Below are 26,536 nucleotides of genomic sequence, written 5' to 3'. Positions count from 1 at the left end.
TTGCTAGGGTCGTTTTGACCATAGAAACCAGATTGCGGAAACCACAAAGTGGAGAGCTGCTGAATAAATAAGCTAAATAACCCAAAAACAACATATAATAAAAACATGAAAACCAATTGCAAATTGTCTCAGAATGTCACTCTCTACATCATATTTAAAGTTATCTTAAAGATAAACAACCCTTTTAATGTTCCTGCGCACCACGTGTCCACCTCCTTCCTGTACCAACGAGCACGGTTTCGGGTAATTAATAGGGTTGGTTTCTTTGTAGTGCCCGTGGGAGGAATTTTAATAACAATAAAGTCGGGTCAGCCGGACTGCAGTTTCTCGGAAAAGACCGCAGTTAAAAGAAGGAGCCTACTTTCGATAATACCCATTGGACGGCCGTCATCCCCTTCTCCAGTTCCTATTGGACGTGCGTGGTGCCTATCGGCCAGGGGGCGGGCTCTTGTGTCTTTAGTCAGAATGATGTTTGTTCCACTGTAAACACGGGCCACTGACAAGGCAGCGGTGAGAGAGTCCGACACTGAGTACAAGGAACTAAGTAGAGGCGCCGTCGCAGTTTGGAAAGGTACCGGCCTGAATCTCATTGTACTCACTCGCTGTGCGACTGGAGAAGGTAGAACAGTGCTCTCAGCTGAAGCTTGTGCAGCATTGCCTCCGCACTTAGCGCTGTCATGCGACAGGTGCGCAAATGTCACCAGCTGAGCTACAAGTGACAGTGGCTGCTTAGAGGGCTGGTTCACCTTTTAGTTAACTTTTAGTATGTAATACAATGGCCAATTCTAAACAACTTTTCAATTGGTTTTCATTGTTTATTTTTTATAGTTTTGTAGTTATTTTTCTTCTGACTCTGTCCAGCTTTCATCAAAAACATCAAATGCTCTGTAAGGCTAAAAATGTATTGCTACTTTTTATTTCTCATCTTTCCTTTTAGACCCTCTCCTATTCATATTCCAGTCTCGTATTCAAATCAGTGCATGGTTGCTAGTGTAATTGGAACCCTAGCTACCAGATTGCTTAAAATGCAAATTGAAGAGCTGCTGAATAACTCAAAAACCAAACAAAAACCAATTGCAAATTGTCTCAGTTAACTCAAAAGGTGAACAACCCCTGGACTTTATAATGGGCTACTGGAGAGTATCATTCATTAATATGGAACTTTCACCGTTTTGGATAAAGAAGCCATACGGGTAGATCTGTAGTTGCTACTTGTAGTTGGCCAGAAATATATTTTAGTGTTTGATTTAGGGGCATGAGTATGTATACTTTATGGCAAAGTTATAAGTAGCTTTCAAAGGCAATATTATGATATTATGATGAATTTCTGGGGTCAGTATCTCTTTAAGAGATCATTTCTAGGTTCTATAGAAAGTGGAACGAGGAAGGGTGTCTGGCAGCCTTTGAACTTCTTTGCTGAGAATAAATACATCAACATTGCTTCAGCACATTGCAAAATGCCATTCATTTACTTTTAATGCTGTTTCTTCCTAGAGTGTCACGATTATTTTATTCTCAAATATTTAAATAGAGATATGGTAAATAGATGCTATTTCCAAGCCCACATGCTGCACGGTCCACATCACTGTGTGATTTAACTTGCAAATTAAAGATCATTTCATACACAAAGCCTGGAAAGCTTTCAAAGCGATGGCGAGGCAAAAGTATCATATGGGGACTAGTTAGATTGTGTCATCTCGAAGTCCAGAGGGAATGGGAGCATGGCACTTTTTGTGTAGATTGTACATATTTGTTTGCAGATTAAATCACAAATGGTTAGGCTTATATGCAGGATAATATGTGTTATAGCCTCATGTTTTTTGTTTTATGCGCTGCGTGATATTCAAGTTAATATCCAGCAGTGAAGATCGCTGATAAAAATAAGCAGTAGGTGGTCCAGCTAGAGGCTTTAATATAGTGTACAGCGTATTGAGCTTGCTGCTAGTTTCACTGGGGTATAAGATTTAACTCCTTCATACCCACTTGCGATAGGGATGGAAGCTGCCGTATTAGACTGTTTTATATTCTGTGTTCAACTTTGTGACAGCCGAGAGCATGCCCGGTTTAAGCTGAAACATGGTCCTAATTTCAACTTTGGTGGCCGCAAACGTGGCTGCACTGTTTTGCTTTTGTTAACAGGTACGAGCTAACCGATCAGTATGGAGGAGTGAGGGTGCTGCAAAAGTGGGCTCAAAAGTGGATGAAATAAGACACTTTCTAAATAAAATTCATTCAAAATTCTATACCATTTCTGACATTATTTTGTTTCTCTTTACTATCCCCCTCTCAGCAATTTGTCTCTTTATAAGCAACCTACAACTGGAGTCAGTTATTTTGAAAGACAGTTAGCTACATTGTGTTGGCAAAGGGAGCACACACCACTGTCAATTGAAAGCTGACTCCAACTCCAGAATCATGAAGAGAATGAAGGATGAGAGTTTGTTGAGGCTGATATTGAAGAGAGAGAGTAACTTGATTGTTTCAGAAATGATAGGAAGTGTTTAATTTAATATATATATATATATATATATATATATATATATATATATATCTATATATATATATATATATATCTATATATATATATATATATATAGTTTTTTTTTAAATTGAACAAGCTGAAATATATAATAAATATATAAGCTTGGGTTTTGGGGGGAACAAAGGAAAAGTCTTGCATACAAAATTGCAGGTGACCTGTGATTTGTGTGCATCATGGGTGACCCACAATTTTGGTTGGAACCCGAGTCAAACATTTTGTGCCCCCCGAAGTTACATCACTGGATCTGTATGTTGTATTTATAGTGGTAGACCGAGATGTGTAAAATATTTGGAAACCATAATAGAAGTTATGGACAGACAAGATTTCCTGTTGTCCTGCCATAATAACTGCCATAATAATATTTGACTACCAATCTGAAGCCAAACCCTAATTTCTATATTTGGCTAAAGAGCTGACTGAACTGAATCCTGAAATATGGCTTTGTTGTCACAACCTGCCAATTCCAAATAGTTACATGTGAAAACTAGAGACACACAACACTTTACAGACATTTTTTTAAACTAACCTGTGAAACAAATTTTTCCCAGGTTCTTGCATTCGAAACATCTTGCAGCAATTACATAGTCACATCAACCAAATAACATTGAATGGTAGCATCTTCCTTCCTCCTCAGCTATCGGTGGTTTTGTCAAGTTATGACAAGTGAAACTATTTATATAACTCCTAAAGAGTTTTTTTTGTTTAGATTCTGTACTTCTTTTCACTTATCTTGTCAATCTTTTCTTCTAATACAATATATCAGTAGATGAAACTGAAAGAAGTACCTTTGTGTTGTGAAAGGGAAAGTATTTCTCATTCATATGTAGGGTTCCCCCTTCCTTTATATAGATAGTAAACTAGTATCATGTGTGCAAATCCTCTTTTTATTGACAATTATTATTGTACGTGGTGTGACTGACCTTGCATTGGCTGAGGCTTTGCCTAGTTATTTTGCTCAAGTCTATTACGTTTCTTCTGCACTGGCAGCAAACAAAATGGCAACACCCGCTTGTATTAAAAACAGCAGATATGCAGGCAAAGCAGTGCACTCAAACAGACAGGAAAACAAGTATAAAAAGAGTCAGAATATAAATAGAATAGAGACTGTCTTCACATGCATCTAAAGAGGAAGCAAAAAGAAATGCACTCAAATAACTGATTCCTGTACAAACAAAATCCAACAAAATAATTGCCTTTTGCACAAATCCTGCATGTAGAGAGACCAGATGTCTGGTGATTTTAATAGAGTGAGCTCTAATACATCTTCTAGGCAAAAGGAGCACCCCTATAACATATATTGGATCTAACTGTCAATAAGTATCTGACACCCAGATGCTGCATGAAGAGAGAATGAAGAGTAACAGATGCTGAGAGAGGAATAGTGAATATGAACTTCATTATTTCAGAAACAGTACAGAATATTTAATTGATTGTATTTAGAAAGTTTCTTATTTCAGTATGCTGAAGCTAATATTACATTTTCATTTTCACAATAGTTCCCGTTTAAGGTTGCCACACATGCAGAGGGACTTATACATGGTTGACAACTGGTCCTCAACAGAGGAATAAAACCTAAAAATAATATCTGATGGCATTGTTATTTGTTGTCCAAAAATAAATGTTTGTTTGCAAGATCATCTGCAGACACAATGCATTTAAATTCCCAGAATATGCTGTGTCAAAGAACCTTACATGTTTCAGAGCTGTATTGATTATGAGTTAACTGGAAAAAAATGCCCAAGATCCAGCCATGCAGGATGATGAGTAGGATAGACTAAAATGTATCTTATGTGGTTCCACCTCAGCTCAGTCCAGAAAAATGTTCTTGTCTGCCAATATGTGGGTGTTCTCACTCAAAAGCAGCACAGAGAAAAGACATTTATTGCCAGGGTGCCTCTCTGAAATGTTAATGAGTAGGTGATTTTAATTATCACCCCAGAGGTAACAATAAAGCACTTTATCTTTATTTTACCAAAAGAAGTGATAGAATGACAGCAGGACCTTTGCAGGAATGATACCATGATAATTGCAGTGAAATGAATAAGTGAAATTACATGTTGTTCCTTCTTACATAGAAAAGTTTTATCAACCAGATATCACCAGTATAATCTCTCAAGTAATTCAGAGTTCCCTCAGTATGACTTTGTAACACCTGACCTTCTTACAAACCTTGGAATTACATATTTTTCTGTGTGTATATATCTAATATATATATTTTATTGCACTTATTCTAGATGTGTGATAAAAACAGTGGCAGAAGACTTCGCCATTGGCTGATAGAGCAAATCAGTAGTGGATTTTATCCTGGACTTGTGTGGGAGGATGATGAAAAGTGCTTTTTCCGCATTCCATGGAAGCATGCTGGGAAACAGGATTACAACCAAGAAGTGGATGCATCTATTTTTAAAGTAATCAAAAATAATAATGAATTGATTGTTACTCATATGATTTCATCTTTAATTTTCACTATTGTATAGAAGTATTTTTTTTCCAATATTTAATTACACTGCAAATAATTTATGATAAATCAGTTTAGGAACATCTTGTCTCCATTTTACAGTTAATTTAAAATTACCATTATAGCTATCTATAGAATATCTATTCAAGTAATACATATATTATCTGCTGTTGTCATTCTGTATGGTTTGGTGCAGGAATTTTATATTGTGCTGTGCTTGTTTTGTAATTTGCATGGCTAAAATGAAAATAGCATGCAGTATCACTTCCCATTATCCGTGCTAATAACTCCTGCATTTCAGTGTTTTGGTTTATGTAATTGTTCTTGTATTTCATAGCCTTATTGGGCACACAGATTCCCAGTCCCAACTGTCAATGTCTGTGGTTGGGTTCCTTAATCCAGATAAAGTGACCTTGAGTAATTATGCAAAGTGATGCTTCTGGTCAAGTTTACTCTAAGGACAAAAAATAAAGATATGATTTCCATTTCAGGCATGGGCAATTTTTAAAGGGAAATTTAAAGAGGGTGACAAAGCAGAACCAGCTACTTGGAAAACACGTCTTCGATGTGCCCTAAATAAAAGTCCTGATTTTGAAGAGGTGGCGGACAGATCACAGCTTGATATTTCTGAGCCCTATAAGGTGTACAGGATAGTCCCTGAAGAGGAACAGAAATGTAAGTGCTCTGTCAGGTGTAAAAAATTACAAGAGATATTATGTTTCTTTTACAGTTTACACTTTTTTTTTTTACTTTTTGTTTTTAGGTAAGATAGTGGGAAGCAACTTGAGCGACTCCACAGAAATGGATTGCAGCTCTTCAGAAATAGAGGTAAGTAGCATAAAAGTTGAGGGTTAATGCTGATTTTAAATTAATTGGGGTGCCAAAGTTAAGCTGTGTTTTTAAAATTCTTGGCATAAATAGGTATAAGAAAAACACTTTAAAATGAATTTCTATTACCTGTCCTGTAAAAGTCAAGTATTTAATGATTAAAGGGTTTGATAGAAAATAGTTCAGCTATGAGTAGGAGTGTTCTGTACAACTGATAAAGAGTTTATGACTTGGTTTTTATTTTACACTGGTAGCCTAAATATTAATTTTGGGGTTATTGAGTTTTTCAGTGCCTTTGAGGGACCATGCCACCTGGTCCACTAGACTATGCACCTCATGGGTTCTTGCTAGAGGCTTGTAGCATTACAGGCATGCAAGAGGATGTTGCTGCTTGGCTCAGTACAAACTATGCTTTTTTTTCGCAGCCATCCACTGATGATTACTTGACTATTATAAAACGGAGCCCTTCACCTGCAAAAGACACCTGCAATAAACACTCGCTACAGGACTGGGAGGTCTATCCTTACAATCCAGGTATTATTATTTTATTAATAGTATTAGCAGTAGTAATGTTACGTCATATTTATAGCACAGCACAGATGAACAGCAATGCAGACATGTCTCCCTTAACGTCTATTCACTTATGCAACAGGTCCATAGTAAAACAAGATTTTGCTAAATATTTGTTCTTTTTTCCTTAATCTGATCATCATTTGCATGGAGGAGCATTAAGAAAAAGAGATCATACATTTAGCTGATCCTCAGTTATAGACGCTAAATTGACCATAGCGGTGTTGTAACTACTGGTGGTGCAGGGAAGTCTATCCTATACATGCAACTCTAGTTACGCCACTGGAAAATAGTGAGGGAAATCTAGTAATAGCGGTCATTTAAAAGATAATGAAAGATAATGTTACATAACACAAACCAATATGACTTGGGTGTTTTGGTTAAGTTATATTAAATAGGCCCTCCCAGAAATGGATCTCAAGATCCAAAAGCTTCCTGCCTTTATGCATAAAATGATAGTTATTAATAATGTCTGTTACTGAAAAGAATTCTATTACTGAAAAGAAGCTTGAAATGACATAATAGTTTCTGTTCCTTCTCAGCAGTGACAATGATGGACGGATATCCCATTTATGGTTCAGTTAGTCATGGTAAGAAATACTAGATGTTAAAAATATCCATATAGCCCAAGCAAGGTACCTACAATTGATAATGGCCAAATAACGGCCCGCATAAAGGAGGTGTCCACATTTAATTTATATTGACATATTTACCCACACTGATATGGGACTTATCCTCCAAATGCGATTAAACAATATTAGATAGCCTGGCTATCTAATATTGTTTAATCGCATTTGGAGGATAAGTCCCATATCAGTGTGGGTAAATATAAATACTAGATGTTGTTTTTTTTTAATGTTTTGCAAAAATGTGAAGAGGGTAATTAGTGGCATTGTGCTATGGGCTGTTTCTTTTCCAAAAAATGAAAGGCAATAGAATAAGAACTGTCTTCTAAATTCTAAAAAACATTTTTTACATTTGACACAGACAGACAGTAATTATTGAATGAAAGCAAGCAACCTGCTACAAAAGCATTAACAATTATATTATTATATTATTATTATTATATTATTTCCAATGGCCATACATGTTTAGATTTGATGGGAAGTTTGGCCCATATTGATCTTGCAACCTAATAATCTCTGAGTTTATGTACTTCATTGGCATATTGGACAGACACTTTTGCACTTCTGTCAGCTGCAGAAGCTTTGATCTGCCTCAGACGGCATAGGGGCCAGGATCTCCCCATGACCTATCATTAAGTCCAAGAGAGTGAGAGATAATGAAAGTCACATCATTGCCACGTTATGCCTATAGTACCAACATTTTTATGTAGTTCATCATTCACAGCAATCCCCGCTCACTTGGAGCTTACAGTCCCTATCACATTCACACAAAGCACTAGGGTCACTTTTCTCAGGAGTTAATTAACAAAGTCACTTGTTGCTAATTGGAGTGGGTCTGTTCTATTGGGTCATTCCACTATTTTCAATGTTGGACATACTGTACATACACAGGTATCGAATGGCCAAAGTATGAATTGTTAAAGAGTGCATTGATTCTTAAAATTGGATGATCAAGGCTTTTCATGTGTGTGCAAGGCTCACTACATGCTGAATGATCCAGCTGATCTGCCCACTGGTCTGTGCATGCCAGAGAAATTAGTCCATCCACATGTGTGGCCAAAAAGCATTAATATCCAGCCAATCATCCAGTTGGTTCAAAGCTGATACATTTCAAAATAACAGCCTTTTCTCCTGCCACTATTAATCACTACTGAGCAGCCATAAAATATTTCCATAACTGAATACTTCTCATAAAATGTCCCTTTGACCTTCATTAGTGGTGCCAGAACCAGGGGTAGGCAGAAGAGGCACACTTGAAAAAGGTTAAGTGGGTGCCGCTCTCTGACGTCAAATTGTGCTGATGCGACCACGTCCTCGTTTGTGCATGTCTGCATGGGGGTGGGGTGATACATGTCCGGCTCGGTTGCCTGAGGTTTCCAGCCGGCATTGGCTGGCACTGCTCATTAGCATGAAAATATATTAGAAATGGAGTCTGGCAGGTATTAAAACTATAACATGGTGTATTGGCATGTCATCTATTTTCAGCAGAATAGTCATGCTTTCCACACTATCCTAGCCTGGGAGCCACTGTGCACTTTTGACATTTTCATCATACACATTATGAAACTCTGCATTTTGTGAACAAGCAGTTGAAATTGAAGGAGAATTGTTTTTGCACTTGTGCAGTGAAGATGTTTTTCTCTTTTATTTAATTTCACCTCTAATGAGAATATAAGCAATATAAATACCCTTGTGCAAAAACTCCCTAAAGACAGAGTGAGGAAACACCTGTCAATAGAGAAGAGAGTTCACTGTTCAGTGAAGCACAGAAGGTATAATGACACAAAATCAGTGAACAGTAACCATTTTTGAGCCGTATCCAAAATTAAAAAAAGCAAAAAAAAAACATGGCAAAGTATATTTATATTCTGTAACCAGAACATTTTCTGGCCAAAAAGTACTGACTTGCAGTGTTTGGCATTTCATTTAAAGGGGAACTCCGGGTTCACAAAAAAATCTTCAGTACACTGGCCTTAATATGTAAAATAATATGAAGCATCCCAAAATACTGGTAGATTTAATATGCTGGTTTGGGTCCTTTAGACGACTTGGCCGGTTATCTGCCTATATATGGTGCTCTGTGATGGGCCTCCACGACCGATATCTAGCCAAAAATTAAGCATGTTTAATATTCCCACCTAATTGAGGACCACATTGGCTAGTTGCTGTGGTCTGTCCCATTGGCTGGTAATGCCTAGGGCCAAATGGGAAAATGGCCCACCTTCAGTGCATGTGCATGGCCACCTTCAGGGTAATGTCACAGGCTGCATTCTTACCATCATAGTTGCCCAGTAAAAACTACAGCAGTGAAGATGTTTTTCTCTTTTATATATATATATATATATATATATATATATATATATATATATATATATATATATATATATATATATATATATATATATATATATATATATATATATAAGCAATATAAACAAGCCAAAGAGTTAAAACAGAGGCACAATTATGCATATTCACTGTAGGCTTTGCTTAGCTTTTGCATTATAATTGTTATATGATTATATGATTTATTTTATTTTCCACAGTCTTCTCACGCATGCTGATTCAATTTTACTATGGTGGCAAGTTAGTAAATCACGTAACGACTACACGTATGGATGGATGCCGCATTTCTGTTTCCCAGCATCTTTCTGGAGGAGAAAACTTTGAGAACATTTGCTTCCCACCTGCTGAATCCATCACAAGTGAGCGTCAAAGGCAGATCACTAAGAAGCTTTTTGGCCATCTGGAGAGAGGCGTCCTCTTGTTCAGTAACAAGCAAGGCATTTACATAAAGAGGCTGTGTCAAGGACGTGTGTTTTGGAGCGGGAACTGCATGCAATATAAAGATAGACCCACAAAGCTTGCAAGGGATGAGATGGTCAAGATATTTGATACAAATCAATATTTAAGAGGTAACTGTATTGGTTTACATTGGCAAAACGTTGTTGTTGTTGTTATAGGTGCATTAAACACACCTGGCGGGTGGGTAAGAGGTACCACAATCATGAGGTGGGTATTTAAACTATTTCAACAACTGAACTATTTCAATTACTCACATCTGATAGCTGTCTACCAGCCTTGTTTCATTAGATTGGCATATGTTCTTGAATAATTATGGACATCAGAAATACATACAGAACAGCTGATATGTTTCTTAAACAAATGTGACATTTTAGAATGTACAAAATGGAGTGCTTAAGGTAGTCACCTTTAGTTCCTCATAAAGTCTTCAAACCCATAATCAACCTACATGAAACTGCAGTGAATTGTGTTATCCACAATTATTTGAAGATCAGGGATAGAAGAAAAATTTAAGTAAAGGCCAAGCTGAAAATAAACATATCTGTTCAGTACACAACAAGGTGAATTGTATACTGAACTGCATTTGTACATTTTGTTGTCTGTTGACATATTTATAGACATGGCCAACATTTTCCTAAGGAAGCCACAGTGAAGCAGCATCTACTTATAAACACTAAGGATATGTATTTGTGAAACATTCCTTATTTAATCCTTTATTGTCTGAGTTCTGTTTTGTTCTTTTAAAATGTGGATGAAAGTTTTTGGGTAACTAATCGAAACAGACTAATGACTTGTTGATACTGAGAAAGAACTCGCAATGCAGTGGCTGACTGAAAGTTTAAAATCTTTACAACAGGCAACAGTATTTTTGTATTTACACAAATCTCTGGCAACTGACATTTGTAAGTTTATTTATTCACATTGCTGGAGTCCATCTGATGATTTTTTGTGCTATAACAGTGCTTACTCATAAGGCTAATGACTGAATGCTGTTGTAAGGACCACACTTCTGTAATGTGATATAATTTACTATTGGATTCCAGATCTCCTTACAGAATTCTATAGTAAATTAAGTATACCTGCAATGACTATTGAATATTTTCCTTTTTGTTGCAAGATTGCACTTAAAATATGGAGCAATTGGTACACCATTAATATTTTTCTTTGCATTACTAGACATTTATATGTATATATATTTTTTTTCCTCATTGCTACTTTCAAGTGCTGGTCTGTCTAAGATACTTCTAATGGGTAAAATAGGCTACATAAAGTATTTTCCGGCTGAACTGTGTGATCATGGTTACTTACATGTGTGGATTATTTGGTCCATGAAATTGTGCTGTAATTGCACCAGCTTTAATTGTTTAAAAAGGAAAACTGACAGACTGTTGAGCGCCACCAGACTATGTAAGGGCTCATATCCGACCTCTAAATAAACAATTGAGCAAAGGTATATTTCCCACAAGAACGTCAAATTTCAGAAGAACCTTCTAGTTTCCTTAGAATCATCACATTATTCTCAGTTGATTTCTGCACTCTAAGTCAGATTTAATGACTATGAAACTATAATGTGAAACAGTTGCTAAGAAAGCAGTTGCTGAGAAAAGGTTAATGAGTTTGAGTCTCAGTAGAACACCTCAGTAGTACAGCACTGTGTATTTTCATGTTGTCCATGGCATTTCAGTATCTGATTTCCTGCTTCTGTGTTAAATGCAGAACTGCAGCTTTGTTACACCAACCAAGGACGCATGCCAGAAAGCAAGGTCACGCTTTGCTTCGGAGAGGAGTTTCCGGACGCCAATCCTGTGTATCTCAAATTAATCATTGTTCAGGTAAGTCAGCCTTTGAACAAGAAGCAATTTCACTTTTCCAGAGGGATGCACCGAATCTCAGCAATCTGTCTAGGTTTTATGTTTGGCCAAATCCTGAGAGTCTATCCCAGTTTGAGTATGTAATGTAACTTTAAAGGTATGGATGACTAAAATACATTTTTAAATTGTCTGCAAATTTTATGCTTTAGATTTGATTTGGCATTTGCCAAATTCAACCTAAATCAAAGCTTATGGATTCAGTGCATCCCTACTTTTGATGTCCTAATTTTTTGGCAATGTAAGATTTGACTTTCGTGTCCTGCAAAAAAAAAATTTGTGGCGTGTCCCTGTGACCAGCTGTGGGGAAAAACCTGCTGCAGGATATTTTGTATAGCACAGAAGCAAAACATCATCTTAGATAACATTAATTTTTGTAAAAAAATGTTTAGCATTAATTCAGTGGGTTGAACAAAAAGAATGCATAAAAATGTGAGGAACTAAAGCCCTTTTTTAACACAATCACTTCATTTCAGGGGCTCAAAAGTAATTGGACAAATTAAAAAACTTAAAATAAAATGTTCATTTCTAATACTTGTTTGAAAACGCTTTGCTGGCAATGACAGCCTGATGTCTTGAGCTCATGGACATCATCAGATTCTGGGTTTCCTCCTTTTTAATGCTCTGCCAGGCCTTTACTGCAGCGGCTTTTAGTTGCTGTTTGTTTGTGGTCCTTTCTGTCCAAAGTTTAGTTTTCAACAAGTGAAATGCTGCTCAAATGGGTTCAGATCAGATGACTGACTTAGCCATTCAAGAATATTCCACTTCTTTGCTTTAATAAACTCCTGGGTTGCTTTGGCTGTATGTTTTGGGACATTGTCCATCTGTATAATGAAACGCCTCCCAATCAATTTGACTGCATTTAGCTGGATTTGAGCAGACAGTATGTCTCTGAACACATAATTCATTTGGCTGCTTCTGTCCTGTGTCACATCATGGATAAATACTAGTGTCCCAGTGCCACTGGCAGCCATGCACGCCCAAGCCATCACACTGCCTCCGCCATGTTTTATAGAGATGTGGTATGCTTTGTATCATGTTCCACGTCTTCTCCATATTATATTTCTTGCCATCATTCTGGTAGAGGTTGATCTTGGTTTCATCTGTCCAAAGAATGTTTTTCCAGAACTGTGCTGGCTTTTTTAGATGTTTTTTTTTTTTTAGCAAAGTCCAATCTAGCCTTTCTATTCTTGATGCATATACATCTGGAGAGTGTTGTTCACTTGTTTGGCTGTTGTGAAGGGTTTTCTCTTCACCATGGAAATGATTCTGCGATCATCCACCACTGTTGTCTTCCGTGGTCATCCAGCTCTTTTTGCATTGCTGAGTTCACCAGTGCTTTCTTTCTTTCTCCAGATATACCAAACTGTAGATTTTGCCACTCCTAATATTGTAGCTATTTCTCGGATGGGTTTTTTTTTGTTTTTGCAGCTAAAGTATGGCTTGTTTCATCTGCATGGAGAGCTCCTTTAACCACATGTCATCTGTTCACAGCAAAATCTTCCACATACAAGCACCCCCCCCCTCAAATCAACTCCAGTGCTTTTATCTGCTTCATTCATAATGACATAACGAAGGAATTGCCCACACGTGCCCATGAAATAGCCTTTGAGTCCATTGTTCAATTACTTTTGAGCCCCTGAAATGAAATGATTGTGTTAAAAAAGGCTTTATTTCCTCACATTTTATGAAATCATTTTGTTCAACCCACTGAATTAAAGCTGAAACTCTGCAGTTCAACTGCATCTGAGTTGTTTCGTTTAAAATTCATTGTGGTAATGTACAGAACCAAAATTAGAAAAAAGTTGTCTCTGTCCAAAGATTTATGGGTCTAACTGTATATACTGTATGTGTGACAGTTTTGTATTTCTGTCCTTTCTCGTGTTAGATTGAACAGCTTGGTTTGAGACAGCTTACTGATGATGCTGCAAAGAGTTATAGCCCCAGCAGTCTGCACGTGCTACAAGACCCTCATATGGATCAAGTCCCTCACATTCTCCCAGATGTTTGTACACATCAGAGATCTTTTTATAGAGAGAACCAACAGATTACTGCCTAATTCGCCAAATAATTTAGTATCTTTTAACATCAGAGGTTTTCTCCCCACACCTGGATTATACAACATAGATGCAACATCAACTGTGAATACATGAACAGTGGACAGTGCAAAGCTGGCAAGCTGTCTGAACTTTTAATGGAATTATATATATATATATAGCATTGGTGCCTGTTCCCAAAAGGTAGCATCTACTTGCACCTATGGGAACTGATTAAAAAAGATAATCATTCCAAAAAAACATGATTGTTGTGGGCCCAAAAGCACAATCATCAGGATCATATTTAATAGATTGACAACTAAAAGTAGCCATTTTCCGTGAATGTAGTAGGAAAAAAACAATGCTTAAGCTTTAAAACTCTTCCTAGCTAAGTGTGGCTGTATGAATGAATATGTTCTTTTAATACACACACACACATAGAACTATGGCTATAAACCTCTTTGTGGTATTTTAGGTAAAAAATAGAATTTAACAGGCTTGCTGCATTTTCTGGCTTATTATTAGGGAAGCACCGAATCCACTATTTTGGATTCGGCCGAACCCCCGAATCCTTTGTGAAAGATTTGGCCGAATACCGAACCGAAGGGTAAAACATTTTTTACGTCCTTGTTTTGTGACAAAAAGTTGCGCAATTTCCCTCCCTGCCCCTAATTTGCATATTTGGATTCGGTTCGGCCGTGCAGAAGGATTCGGCTGAATCCGAATCCTGCTGAAAACGGCCAAATCTTGGCCGAATCCCGAACCGAATCCTGGATTCGGTGCATCCCTACTTATTATATGAACATACACTTATGCTACCATTGGCTGTTTTAAAAGCATGTGTGTTAACTTCCTTTGGCTTTTACAGTACAATCTCCTTGTGTGCCATTTTCATAGAATGCCACAAAAAATTAATGGAAAATATATTTTGAAGTAGGGATCATTTTCTTAATTTTTGCTTTTAGATGTGAGTAGGGGATTATTATATTAGGAGCTGAATGCTTCTTAAAGTAGTTTTCCAATACCTTTTATAAAGGTTTTATCAATTTCACATTCTGTTAAGCCTTGTATAACACCATTCCGCCCACCTAGTGTCAGAAGTTATGACACAAGGTTGATACCCTCTTATGCCTAGAACAAAACCCTTGCTCTGCACACACCAGGGGTATAAATAATGGTGCCTACCAAGAACCTCCATGGAAGGTTAACAGGTGTGTTATCTGATCCTGTAATGTGGTAGTGGTAATTAACAAAGGATTTCCCCACTTTTTCACCTGCTTTACATCTTCCCCTGACTGAAATTCTCTCCTAGCAGAACTCGTAAATCCCTGTTTAAAACAACAACTATTTTATTCTGCCTTATGGTGTGTGTATATGTTTTCTTTAAATGACCAGCAACACCAGAAAAGAAACATGGGGGCAAATTTACTAAAGGGCGAAGTGACTTTTCGACAGCGTGACATCATTTCGGGACCTTGCTGATTTACTAACGGGCGCTGGCGTAAATTTGCTAGCGAAGGAGATAGACACTATCGCTACTTTGCACTCTAACGCCAGGTGAATTTTCGCTCTGGCGAATGGACGTAACTACGCAAATTCACTAAGATGCGGATTTTAATGAACGTTACCTCTTGCGCCAGACTTGCCTTCGCCACCTCAGACCAGGCGAAGTGCAATAGAGTAGATAGGACTTCTTTAAAAAAAATGTGAACATTTTTCCAAGTCCCAAAAAATGCTGGCGACTTTTCAGTTTTTCAGGGTGATAGGCTGCAAAAGATATACTATAAGATAAAACTATACACTGGGCACATGAGTAGGGCATTATGACAAATTTATTTTATTTTATTAAGGTCCCTGGGCTTGTGTAGTGTAATGTATTTACTGCAACATATACGTCCATTGTACTTTAACTTCCCGCCTTATGCAAATTAGCCAACGCTAGCAAAACTTCGCCATCGTTCGGCGCCCTGGATGCAACTTCACATTTTAAAGAATTAGCGTTGTCCTGGCGAATTTTTGCCTGGCGAAGTGTGGCGATGTGAGTGAAGCTGCGGCTGGCGAATTTCCTCTTGATTTGCCCCATGTTGTGAATACATTTACATTTCATATTTAAATAATCTTCTTCTTAGAAATTCTTTGTAAAATGTGAAGGCAATTTTTGTAAAATATTTTTAAGATGTTGCCTGTGAAGGATGGATATAACTAGTATGCTACTTTATAGAAATACTTATTGATGTTGCTGGGCCTTTAAATGCTCTTCCTCATGTCTAGCTGTTCTCTTTTGCAAGTTGTGAACTCTTGAAATATTTCCCAACCGCAGTTTATAAAAATGCTGACCATCAAGAAATTGATAAACATGCTGACAGGCGTTCTTGTTAATATTATCTTGCATGCATGTTGGAACGTGAAAGAAGAAGGTCACAGGGAAGCTACGGCCATGTACCCTTTCAGTGTGTTCATGCCAACCAGCTGTGGAATTTTAGGAGTAAATTTATAGTTGTGGCTATCATCAAGGAAAATGAAGGGAATTATGACATGCAGTATTTGTTAAAGTACATTATTTTCATAATAACATTGCCCTGCAAACAAACATAGACTCACAAACAAAAATCAACACCTTTACACCCCAGAACTGTCACAGATGCACACCCTGACTCACAGATGTAAACATTAACACAACAACACACTAATAAATCCACACTTTCACACCCCGGTGCACTCACACTTTCAAACCCCAGCAAACTCAGATCTCTATTTTTACACCTCTGTGCTTTTTGGGAACATGGCACTCAGAAATGGTACTGGTGCCCAAAAATACGGGTGCCTCTTTACTTACCTTGCTCATTCGCTCAGTATATTAAACAGATTCGTTTAAAACACAAATTTCAAATGCACTGTTGGATGTTAGATATGAAGTTTTGGTTTGGGGAGGCATAGCCCCTAGCCTTTATTATAATCCGCTTATAAGAGCACTGATGATTCCAGATGGCCTCTGTTGTTTCTTGTCCAAAACTAAGAGATACCCTACATTGGGCCAGATTCAATTCAGGGAGAAAAAGGTTTATCACAGGAAAACTCACGGATATCAATTTGAGATGCAATTCAATTTAGAAAACCCTATCTCACCGTTTATCACATGAAAACTCTATTGAAGTCTACGGGAATTTGGAGAAACATTTTTTCTCCTCAATTTGAATCTCTTCCAAGAGTTTTCCCCCGATAAACCATAAGAACTTTTTCTGACTTTGAATTTGGCCCATTATATGGAAATTCGTTTTATCACTGTAGATTTGCTATGTACTCCTTGTATATATTTAGGTTTTAGCATCAGTGTAAATTGTTTTATATTTTGTAATTTGAACTTTATATATCTGGTAACTCAGCAATACCCAAAAGTTAGGAAAATTTGGTGCACTGTATATGGATATTTTTTTAAATAACAAATATATTTTTAAATTTAAATATTTTCAAAGAGGAGATTCAGGTAGGCATATTGATCCCTGACAGGCACCCAGTTATTTTCTAACATGAATTTATTTATTTTGTACTTTTAAATTGTTTTTAAAAATAAAAGCTCTTTATTTTGTATTTGTTGCGTTATGAAAACTTTCATTTCGTTTTGGAATAAGTCTCATTCACTCTTTATTTCTGAAAGGGATATTGTCCTCACAAGCAAACTTTGGGGCTGGCAATTTATCATCTATAATCTGAAAAAAAAATCTGTTGCTCAGTTTAGTGTTTTCCTGTTTTCTCCTTTTAGCGAGTAACTGTCAGATATGCCACATATTCCAATGATGTGGTTAAAAGTCATTTAGAGTGAGTCCCCATGTTTCTGTCCTCCCTGAATATTCCCAAAACTCAAGTGTGCCACTGCCCTGATTTATATGGTGTTAGCAGGGTTGTGTTCTGTGTTTGGCTAATGCAACACCCCTACAGATCAAAAGAAAAAGTTCCAGCAGATATTATGGAATTTTAATATTTATATTAGTGCAAAACATTCCAGTACATATGCCTTTTCTTACAGTAGCTTCCCTCTTACTAGCATAATATAGAAGCCATGTTTTATGACTTTGTCATAATGAAGATCACACTTGCCACTACTGAAACGCTTTAACAGCATTTTGCAGCAGCCATATTGGATCTGCCAAAGCTTCTCCTTCACATCCTAGTTCAGCATATACTTTGCTCTTCCTGTTGATCCTCTTTACCAGCAACATAAGGGATTTTTTTTTGATAATTATGTGCATGATCTGGGCCAAAACTGTTGTTCTTTGTATTTGTTGACTCAAGCCCAAGCCTCTGAAACTTCTAATCTATGGAAGTGATGCCCTCTATCCTTCAAAACCTTGCTTTTATTACTGCAGGCAAAGTAGTTGAGCATCTGGATAATAAATGTATTTATGTATTATTAATTTATTATTTATATTATAGGCATTGCTGAGATTCATATTGATTTCCATCAGCAGTGCCAGTAACCATAACTGACATTGCATTTGAAGGCTAGGAATTACTATGGTAGGGTGATTGCAATTAAAAACAGTGTTTTATAGATTTATACAGTCTTTCCCTTGCAATAGCTAGTCTAGACTTCCTTGGCAGTTCATTGGTCAAAATTATTTACTTTGGCTTTAAATTTACTTCCTGAATATTCTCCATCATTCTGCACCAGTTGAGCTTTTTTTTTTATATATATTTATACACACACACACATAAATGGGGGAAAGTCTGTGAACAAATGGCTTTTTTGAACATGTGCAGGGTATGTAATAAAATTTTTCAATTGTAAAGTGTTGCAACAAAATATTAATGGAAACTCCAGAGCAGGCATTAATGCTAACCTTTCGTTCATGATAATGAGCAATGTAATATTCGCCAGTGAAAGTTTTTGCTTGCGAGCAACGCTAAACAAAATAATTTTGTGTGAAAAGGCTACTTTTGTACAGGCCTGGATTTGCGGCAAGGCCGCATAGGCCCAGGCCTAGGGCGGCAAAAAATAGGGGCGGCATGCCGCCAAGCTGCATTATGGGGACGTTCGCGTCTCCGTTCAACAACACCAGCTGTGCCGGCGTTTTTTTGCCGGCGCGCTGGGAAGGCAGGTGCTAGGACCGCGCGCCCGCCTGGTTGGACCGCGCGGCCGGAAAAGAAATCCGGCGCTGCTTTTGTATAAATTCTGACCTGAGCACACAGTTGTTTAAAACTGCGCACACAAGTTTAAAATGTGCACTAGGGATGGGAATTTTTTTGCCTTGTTTCACCGCGGAAATGACGCCCATAGACTTGTATAGCGACTTGCGTCAAAAAAGACGCTCGTCAAAATAAATTTGCAACGCGACAAAAGTTTTTTGACGCCCATAGACTTTAATGGGCGTTGGCGACATTTCGCCGGCGGCTAATTTTTGTCGAAACCTGTCAAATCCGCCCATCCCTAGTTGCCACCTGTCTGGATTTGACCCGGACAGACCGGTTTTCGGGAGGGATGTCCAGGTCCAGGCCTGCCTGGTTTTCCTAATTTGGAAAACTGGGCAGGATTCCCTAACATTGACCTGTCGTTGGCCAATCACCAACAAATACATCATAGCTCTGTCTACTGACACACCCATGCAATGTCACTGTCCCACCATCATCCTCGTCCCGCACCATGATGTCATTGGCCCACCCCCCAACCTGGAGCTCCCAGCTGGGAAATGTGGCCCTACCAGCTGATTGTAATGCTGTGTTTTTGGTCTAGCACGGTTTTATCAGTAACATGAAAACCTGCCTGTTTGTTTTTGGAGTGTGGGAAGAAACTGGAGTACCCAGAAGAAGCCCAGGCAGACATAGAGAGAGAATACACAGTCCATGCAGATAGAGCCCGAGATGGAATAAATCTCATTTAGGAGTGCAGTGCAATGTGTTTTTATTAAACTCTACCTTGTATTTCTGTTCAGATGATGTCACTTCCTGCAAGTGATGTTTTATTATTAAAGGGGTGCTTCACCCTTACGTTAACTTTTAGTATGTTATAGAACGGCCAATTCAATTTTTTTTTAATTATTTGCTTTCTTCTTCTGACTCTTCCCAGTTTTCAAATTGGGGTCACTGACCCAATCTAAGAATGAATGCACTGTATGACTTCACATTTATTGTTATTGCTACATGTCTATTCAGGCCTATCCTATTTATATTCATATTCCAGTCTCTTATTCAAATCAATGCATAGTTGCTGGGGTGAGTTGGAGCCTTACAATCAGATTGGTGATATTTGCTAACTGGAGAGCTGCTGAATAACAAACTAAATAAGTCAAAAACTACAAATAATAAAAAATTAAAACCAATTGCAAATTGTCTCAGAATATCACTCTCTACAAACATCATACTAAAAGTGAATCCAAAGGTGAACAGCCAATAGCATCCAATTTACTGCTAGTGTTGCAAACCTATTGGTGGAACCCTGGAATTATACGCAAGTCCCTTGCGTCAGTCCTTGCCTTTGTGCTTAATTCATCCTGAGCAGCCTGAGGAGTTTGTATGGATGAAAGTATTTTTCTGAATATCATCAATGCACACACCGTTTTACTTTTGCACTTGTGCTTGTACTAATACCTGAGGATTTTTTAATGCATCTGTCTATGTGAATGTGCTTGCATTCTTTAATTTTAATTTCAGTTAAGGTCGACTTCTGAGCAAGATGTTTGGAGCTAAAAATAAAAAAAATGAAAAAACAAATCTGCAACCATCTGCTTCCTCCCAGAGTGCTCGCTGCTGCCATGCCTCCCAGCTCATCATGTGAAAGATTTTACTCTTACAAAATAAACAGTCACTTCTGATTTCTAGGTAATGGTTTTTCAACAAGTTGTTGCCTCATAAGTGCTGACTGTCCACTGTGCTTAATAGGGACTTGAAAAACCTTATCCTGAATTATCTCCTAGTGATCAACCTGTAAGCATTGTACTTATAGTTTTCTGGGTCACAAAATGTATATTTATATTGTATGATATTTTCAAAAAGTACAACTAATGTGCCATATTATTTTGTATGTAGTGTTTCATCGTTGAAACTGCTTTAAATAACTGATGTTTGTGAAGTAACTCTATACGGATTAGGGATGCAACAATCCTGGACTTGGTTCAGGATACAGCTGAATTCGTATTTTTCAGCTGGATTTCGATTTGGAAGAATTCAAGAGCTTGGACAAACTGAATCCAATCCAAAATGACTTTAGGCCAAGTGGTTAAGGGGATCAGGGGCGTAACTACAGAGGAAGCAGACCCTAAGGCTAAGGCCACACTAGGCGATAGCGCTGCGATTTGACTCGCGGCGACTTTTCGCCGCGACTTTTAAGCCGCAATCGCTGGGGAAACTTTTGCGCTGGCGTCTATGGGGAATCGCGAAAAATCGCCAGCGTAAAAACACACGCGGCGATCTTTTCTCTACTGTCGCTCGAAATTGCCTCGCTAGCGATTGCGGCTTAAAAGTCGCGGCGAGTCAAATCGCGGCGCTATCGCCTAGTGTGGCCTTAGCCTAAGGCTGCAGGGGGGCCCAGGAGGTATAGGGGCCCCATGATGCCCTAAATAATGAGCAATTTCATGTATTGGTAAAAAATGACTTCTGGTTCTGTTGGGGGCCCTAAAGTTAATTTGCTGTGGGACCCAGTAACATTTTAGTTACACCACTGAAGGGAATCAAAATGTTTTCCATGAGCTGATGTCTGTGGACTTTTTTCCTCTTTCCATTTCCTAATTTACATATCTAAATTAAGGTTCAAGTTTGATTCTGCCAAATCCTTCCTGAAAGATTTGGGGCCGGCCAAATCCTGAAAATAGGATTTTTTTGCATCCTCCAATAAGAATTCTATACCTCCCAATACTGGACTGCTGGATCCTTTTCTCATTCTTAGTTATGACCGGACATGCCTTTAATTTACTAGAATCCTAGTTGTCCATATCCATTGGAGCCCCAATGTTGAGGCTCCATCGTAATTCATCATAGATCAAGTTTATTTGTTTGAAGTGACCAGTCCTTCATAAAGGCATGCTGATTTCTGTGTATAATGCAATGCAATATATATACAGGTATGGGACCTGTTATCCATCATAGAATGATTGTGACCTGTGGCTTTCCAGATAATGGACCTTTTTGTAATTTGGATCTTCATACCATAAGTCTACTAGAAAATCATGTATACATTTAGGGGCACGTTTACTAAGGGTCGAATATCGAGGGTTAATTAACCCTCGATATTCGACCATCAAAGTTAAATCCTTCGACTTTGAATATCGAACAATTTTCCTTTGATCAGAAATTGCCTAGAAAGCATATGGGGACCTTCCCCATAGGCTAACATTGGTGCTCGGTAGGTTTTTGGCCGGTGAAGTAGGTGGTCGAAGTTTTTTTTAAAGAGACAGTACTTTGACTATCGAGTGGTCGGATAGTCAAACGATTTTTAGTTCGAAACGTTCGATTCGAAGTCGAAAGTAGTCGAAGGTCAAAGTAGCCAAGTCGATGGTTGAAGTAGGGGGTATAGGGGCCCCATGATGCCCTAAATAATGAATTCATAATAATAATTTCAACATATATTGGTAAAAAATGACAACTTCTGGTTCTGTTGGGGGCCCTAAAGTTAACTCTACCTTGTCTGCTACAGTTGCCAGGGCCCAACTAACAGGCCTTGTTTGCCATCATAATCTAATTTTAAGTATTGGAATTTCATGTGCCTTCTTCCAGTTCAGTAATACCTTAACAGATGAAAAGTGACTTGTCTAAAACTGGACAAAGCTTTCTAAGTTTACATATTTTAAATGTCACTATCAGTCAAATTTTCCATGTATATAATAGGAGCTAAAATGTTAGTTCCTCTTTTCTGAAAGTTTGTGATTTCAACTGTGTGTTTTCATTTCTTGCATAAGTGGCACACCAGCATAAAAGTTCAAGTCTGAAAAAATCCCCAAAACGTCTTGTGATAATTGAATGTGCCTTTCTCTCTCTCCTACTCTCTCCTACTGAAACATTGATCCAGACCATTATACTCTCTAGGATAAAATCCTGTAACATATCACTAGCTGGGTTTCCAGAATCTCACTGTATCGCATCATTTCTGCAAATCAGAGGGGAGTTTTGAACATAGCTGGGCACATCTGGGTAAATTAGGAGCAAGGCCTAATGTGGTCTTTGTTTTCAAATTTAAAGACACTCCTCTCCTATATCTCTAGCAGCAGAATGAGATATTTTTCTAATTATATGGATCCCCAACCTTTTTTCACCTATGAGCCACATTCAATTAAAAAAGAGTTGGGGAACAACATATGAATTCAACAAGTTCCTGGGGTGCCAAATAAGTGCTGCTATTTGGTAGCCCCTATGTGGACCTGGAGTCTAAAGTAGGCTCTGTTTTTAATTCAATTTTGGGATTAGACAGCACAGAGACAAGGCAATTTTTCTTAAAAAGCCTTTATTTAGAGGGCTTTTTCTCAGACAGAAATACAGCACAGCAACGTTTCAGGCTTACAACAGCCTTTCCTCAAGCAACTGGGTACAGATTAGTGAACACATTTTATACACTTTAGAGTGGCGCCATCTAATGGCTACTTCAACTCTAAAACACACAGGTGCAGTTCCTTAAGCAAATTAAACAACAATGTTGCAAATTGGCATTATATACATTTAAACATCTTATAACCATTTAGAGACAATTGCCTTGTCTCTAGCTGTCTAATCCCAAAAGTGTCTAATACTTCGGCTGTGAGTGGCTGTCTGAGACATGCACCTGACTGAAATCTTATCCTGTTGGTGAGTGCTGACTTCTTATCTTGTCTGTTTTTAATTCATGGAACCAATGCTGGGGTCTAGGTTATCTCTCCTAATGGCGGGGGAGGACTAAGCCCTTTGATGAAAACATATGCCCAGGTCGGGAGACCTTTTATTTCAGGTAATGCTCTTATGCCGGAAGGCTTTAGCATTTGAAATTATGACCAGAGGTAAATAGTTAGGGACCGCCATATGGGTTTTACCTTGACGTGGTATTGTGGCTTATCAATCTTATGATCATAATTTTGTAACTAAAAAAACCCTGTTTTTGTAAATACATGTATCTGCATAGATTACTGATATGACAGGGGACCAGGATCAATTTTTCTTCTTTTTTTTCTATGTCTGTAGTTAATTTGGCCAGATCAGTAGCACTTCCATTGTATTTTAGTACATTTTTATTAAGCCATGGAGTGCTTTCCTTTTTGCTGTTTTTAATTCAACCAAAACTTGCCTCCAAGCCAGTAATTATAAGCTCCTGCTTTAAGGCCACTGGGAGCAACATCCAAAGGGTTGAAGAGCAACATGTTGCTCACGAGCCACTGGTTGGGGACCACTGGCAGGGATCCCCAACCTTTTGAACCCATGAGCAACATTCAGAAGTAAAAGGATTTGGGGAGCAACACTAGCATGGAAAATGTTTTTGGTGTGCCAAATAAGTGCTGTGATTGGCTATTTCCTAGCCCCTATGTGGATTGTCAACCTACACTAAGTCTCTGTTTGGCAGTACATCTGTTTTTTATGAAACCAAAACTTGCCTACAAGCCTGGAATTCAAATTTAAGCACCTGCTTTGAGGCCACTGGGAGCAACATCCAAGGGGTTGGAGAGCAACATGTTGCTCATGAGCTACGGGTTGGGGATCACTGTTCTAATGCATTTTTCTAAGTTTTTTGTAGTCGAAGTAAAATTGTTCGTTCGATCAGTCGCTGAAATCGTTCAAATCGTTCGATTTTACTTCGACCGCAAAACGGTCAGATTCGGTATGAAAAACTTCGACTTTGATATTCGAAGTCGAAGTCGAAGTATAGCCATTCGATGGTCGAAGTTCGAAGCATATTTCACTTCGAAATTCGACCTTTGATAAATCTGCCCCTTAAAGTGGGGTAAACACTTTTTGTATGAGCAAAATTACCTCACTATGTAGTTAGTAATGTCTGTTAAAAATGTTAATTACTAACCTCAGTTTTTTGGATCCTTAAAAGATTTTATATGCCAGCATATTATCTTGCACAGACATGACATTGTACCTCTGAGAAAAAGGGAACAAAAAACAAATGACCATATTGAAGCAGTACAGACAGTGCCCCAGCTTCCTAAATCTGTGGCGCCTGCAAGAGATGGGTTTCTCTGTCCCAGCATTCTCTGCCTATCCAGAACCTAATGGGGGGACGTGACTTTTTTTTCCTGAGGGACAGTCACCCTGCTTGGCTTGCAGTATAGCTTAAGACAAACATCGCAACACTTAGGTTTCTGTGGCATGGCTAAGTTAAGAGAAGCGCAGGTGGTGTGTGTGTGTGGAAGACAAGTGCACCCAGACTGTATAATCCTCTTAACCACAGTTATCTCGTTGCACAGGCACATGACAGGCCTGCGGCAATTTTGGTCTTTTATTGCTTAACTGAAGCTTAAATTTACAATGGCAGCTGTGTTTCCTCTGCTTCCCCAGCTCTGTGCATCTGACTTGTTTCCTTTTCCTAGAATTAACTTAGAGACCCATAAAGCTATATTAAAGTGATACTGAAACTAAAAGACTACTTTTTAAAATACAGTATTAATGTATTTTAAAAATTGCCTATTGGTCATGTTGATTTTTCACTGATAGGTCGGCTTTTGTTAATTATCACTTGAAGTTCCTAAACCCAACTGTTTTGCCAACCTGATTGTCCCTTCTCAGCCTGTCAGTTAGAGTTTATAATGCTAATGCACTACTGCTGCACAAATATGGCAGCCCCTCATAGAAGAACACAGGGGATCAGATAGGTAATGTAAAAGCATCATATATAGGGTAGGCGTCTGTTAAATTGGCCACCCCTAATAATATTGTCAGGCAGATCAGTGGTATAGACACCTAAATGGGTCCTAACAGGGGACCTAGTTCATTATTCTGCTTTAAGCTATGCCCTTGGTGTTCACACAGTGACCAGTAGATGGCACTGTGCTAAAGTATAAAACCCTTGGTAGCCATGCACTCAGGGTCCATCTTGTGCTTGCTCTAGCCTGGCAGGCACACAGAGCTCGAGTGGAACATAGACAGGTCAGGTCTAGTAAGGATCAGGTTACTCACCTTAAGAGGTCACTCTAGGAGTGACAGATAGACCGGCTATTGAGCTGAGCAGCCTAAGGCTCCAACGAGGAGAGTCAGAGGGATTAAGGTCCCGGGTACAAATTGCCCAGAGGTAGGGACTAAGTGTACAGACTTAGGGATGTAGTGATTCCCTGGGTTCCACTTAAATCCTTTTTTGTATTTGTAAAATATTTGGCCCCTGATGAAGACCACCTCGGTGGTCGAAACGCGTAGGGTGACCTGCTATTATGTAAGTGTTTAATAATAAAATATTTTTTTTTGTATCTTTATTTAAGACTGAGTGTGCAATCCTTACATCCTTTTTTGGGTTTGCAAATGATCGGAGGCTTCTTTTGGGCAGCCCCCTTAGGTAATAGCACCTCAGCATTTTTCTTTGGGTGTGCGCTCTCCAAATTGTAATTTGTTCCAATATACCCAGTTAGGGAATAGGCTGAAAGCTGGGTGTACCTTCATTGCTGCTGTGTACGTTCTTTTCCCTGTGGGGACTAATACCGACCACTGGTGCTTGTGAGTATATGCCTATCCACTGTTCTGTATGATCCTGTTTGCACTTATGTACACTCCATTGAGGATTGTATTGTTCAATAAATATGTTCATTGGTTAAGTTATAAGAACCACTGGCGCCCAATTATTGCACCCTGCATATAGTTACACTACACCCTGCCTCCACACCGTTTGCGAGGGCTTACTCCCTAAGATTTAAGGTCTCATC

The 26,536-nt window shown here is 38.3% G+C and overlaps 1 protein-coding gene across 4 annotated transcripts; it reads left to right on the top strand.

Moving 5' to 3' along the window:
* Positions 1-449: 449 nt before the first annotated feature.
* irf8.S (interferon regulatory factor 8 S homeolog) lies at positions 450-14,360 on the top strand. Of its 4 annotated transcripts, none has more exons than XM_041561189.1 (9): positions 450-571; positions 4,777-4,950; positions 5,492-5,675; positions 5,764-5,828; positions 6,254-6,362; positions 6,944-6,988; positions 9,571-9,939; positions 11,546-11,661; positions 13,586-14,360. In XM_041561189.1, exons 2-9 carry the CDS (start codon positions 4,777-4,779, stop codon positions 13,754-13,756), a joined length of 1,233 nt encoding a protein of 410 aa, XP_041417123.1. In that variant the 5' UTR covers positions 450-571; the 3' UTR covers positions 13,757-14,360. The 4 variants fall into 4 exon arrangements, with proteins under 4 accessions (XP_041417123.1, XP_018116084.1, XP_041417124.1 ...); XM_018260595.2 differs by having other exon boundaries at positions 6,941-6,988; positions 13,586-14,359; XM_018260596.2 differs by having other exon boundaries at positions 471-619; positions 6,941-6,988; positions 13,586-14,359.
* Positions 14,361-26,536: the final 12,176 nt, after the last annotated feature.

Source organism: Xenopus laevis, chromosome 4S (genome assembly GCF_017654675.1).
Source record: "Xenopus laevis strain J_2021 chromosome 4S, Xenopus_laevis_v10.1, whole genome shotgun sequence".
In the NCBI taxonomy this organism is placed as follows: domain Eukaryota; kingdom Metazoa; phylum Chordata; class Amphibia; order Anura; family Pipidae; genus Xenopus; species Xenopus laevis.
Note: the sequence above shows the minus strand (reverse complement) of the source record. Positions and strands in the feature narration are given on the sequence as shown.

Bases quoted from the DNA above. Each gene is read 5' to 3' on its own strand.
- irf8.S (XM_018260595.2), top strand. From the start codon at position 4,777: ATGTGTGATAAAAACAGTGGCAGAAGACTTCGCCATTGGCTGATAGAG. The intron at 6,363-6,940 runs GTATTATTATTT...GTTCCTTCTCAG, and splicing joins GGTCTATCCTTACAATCCAG to CAGTGACAATGATGGACGGA. The intron at 6,989-9,570 runs GTAAGAAATACT...TATTTTCCACAG, and splicing joins TTATGGTTCAGTTAGTCATG to TCTTCTCACGCATGCTGATT.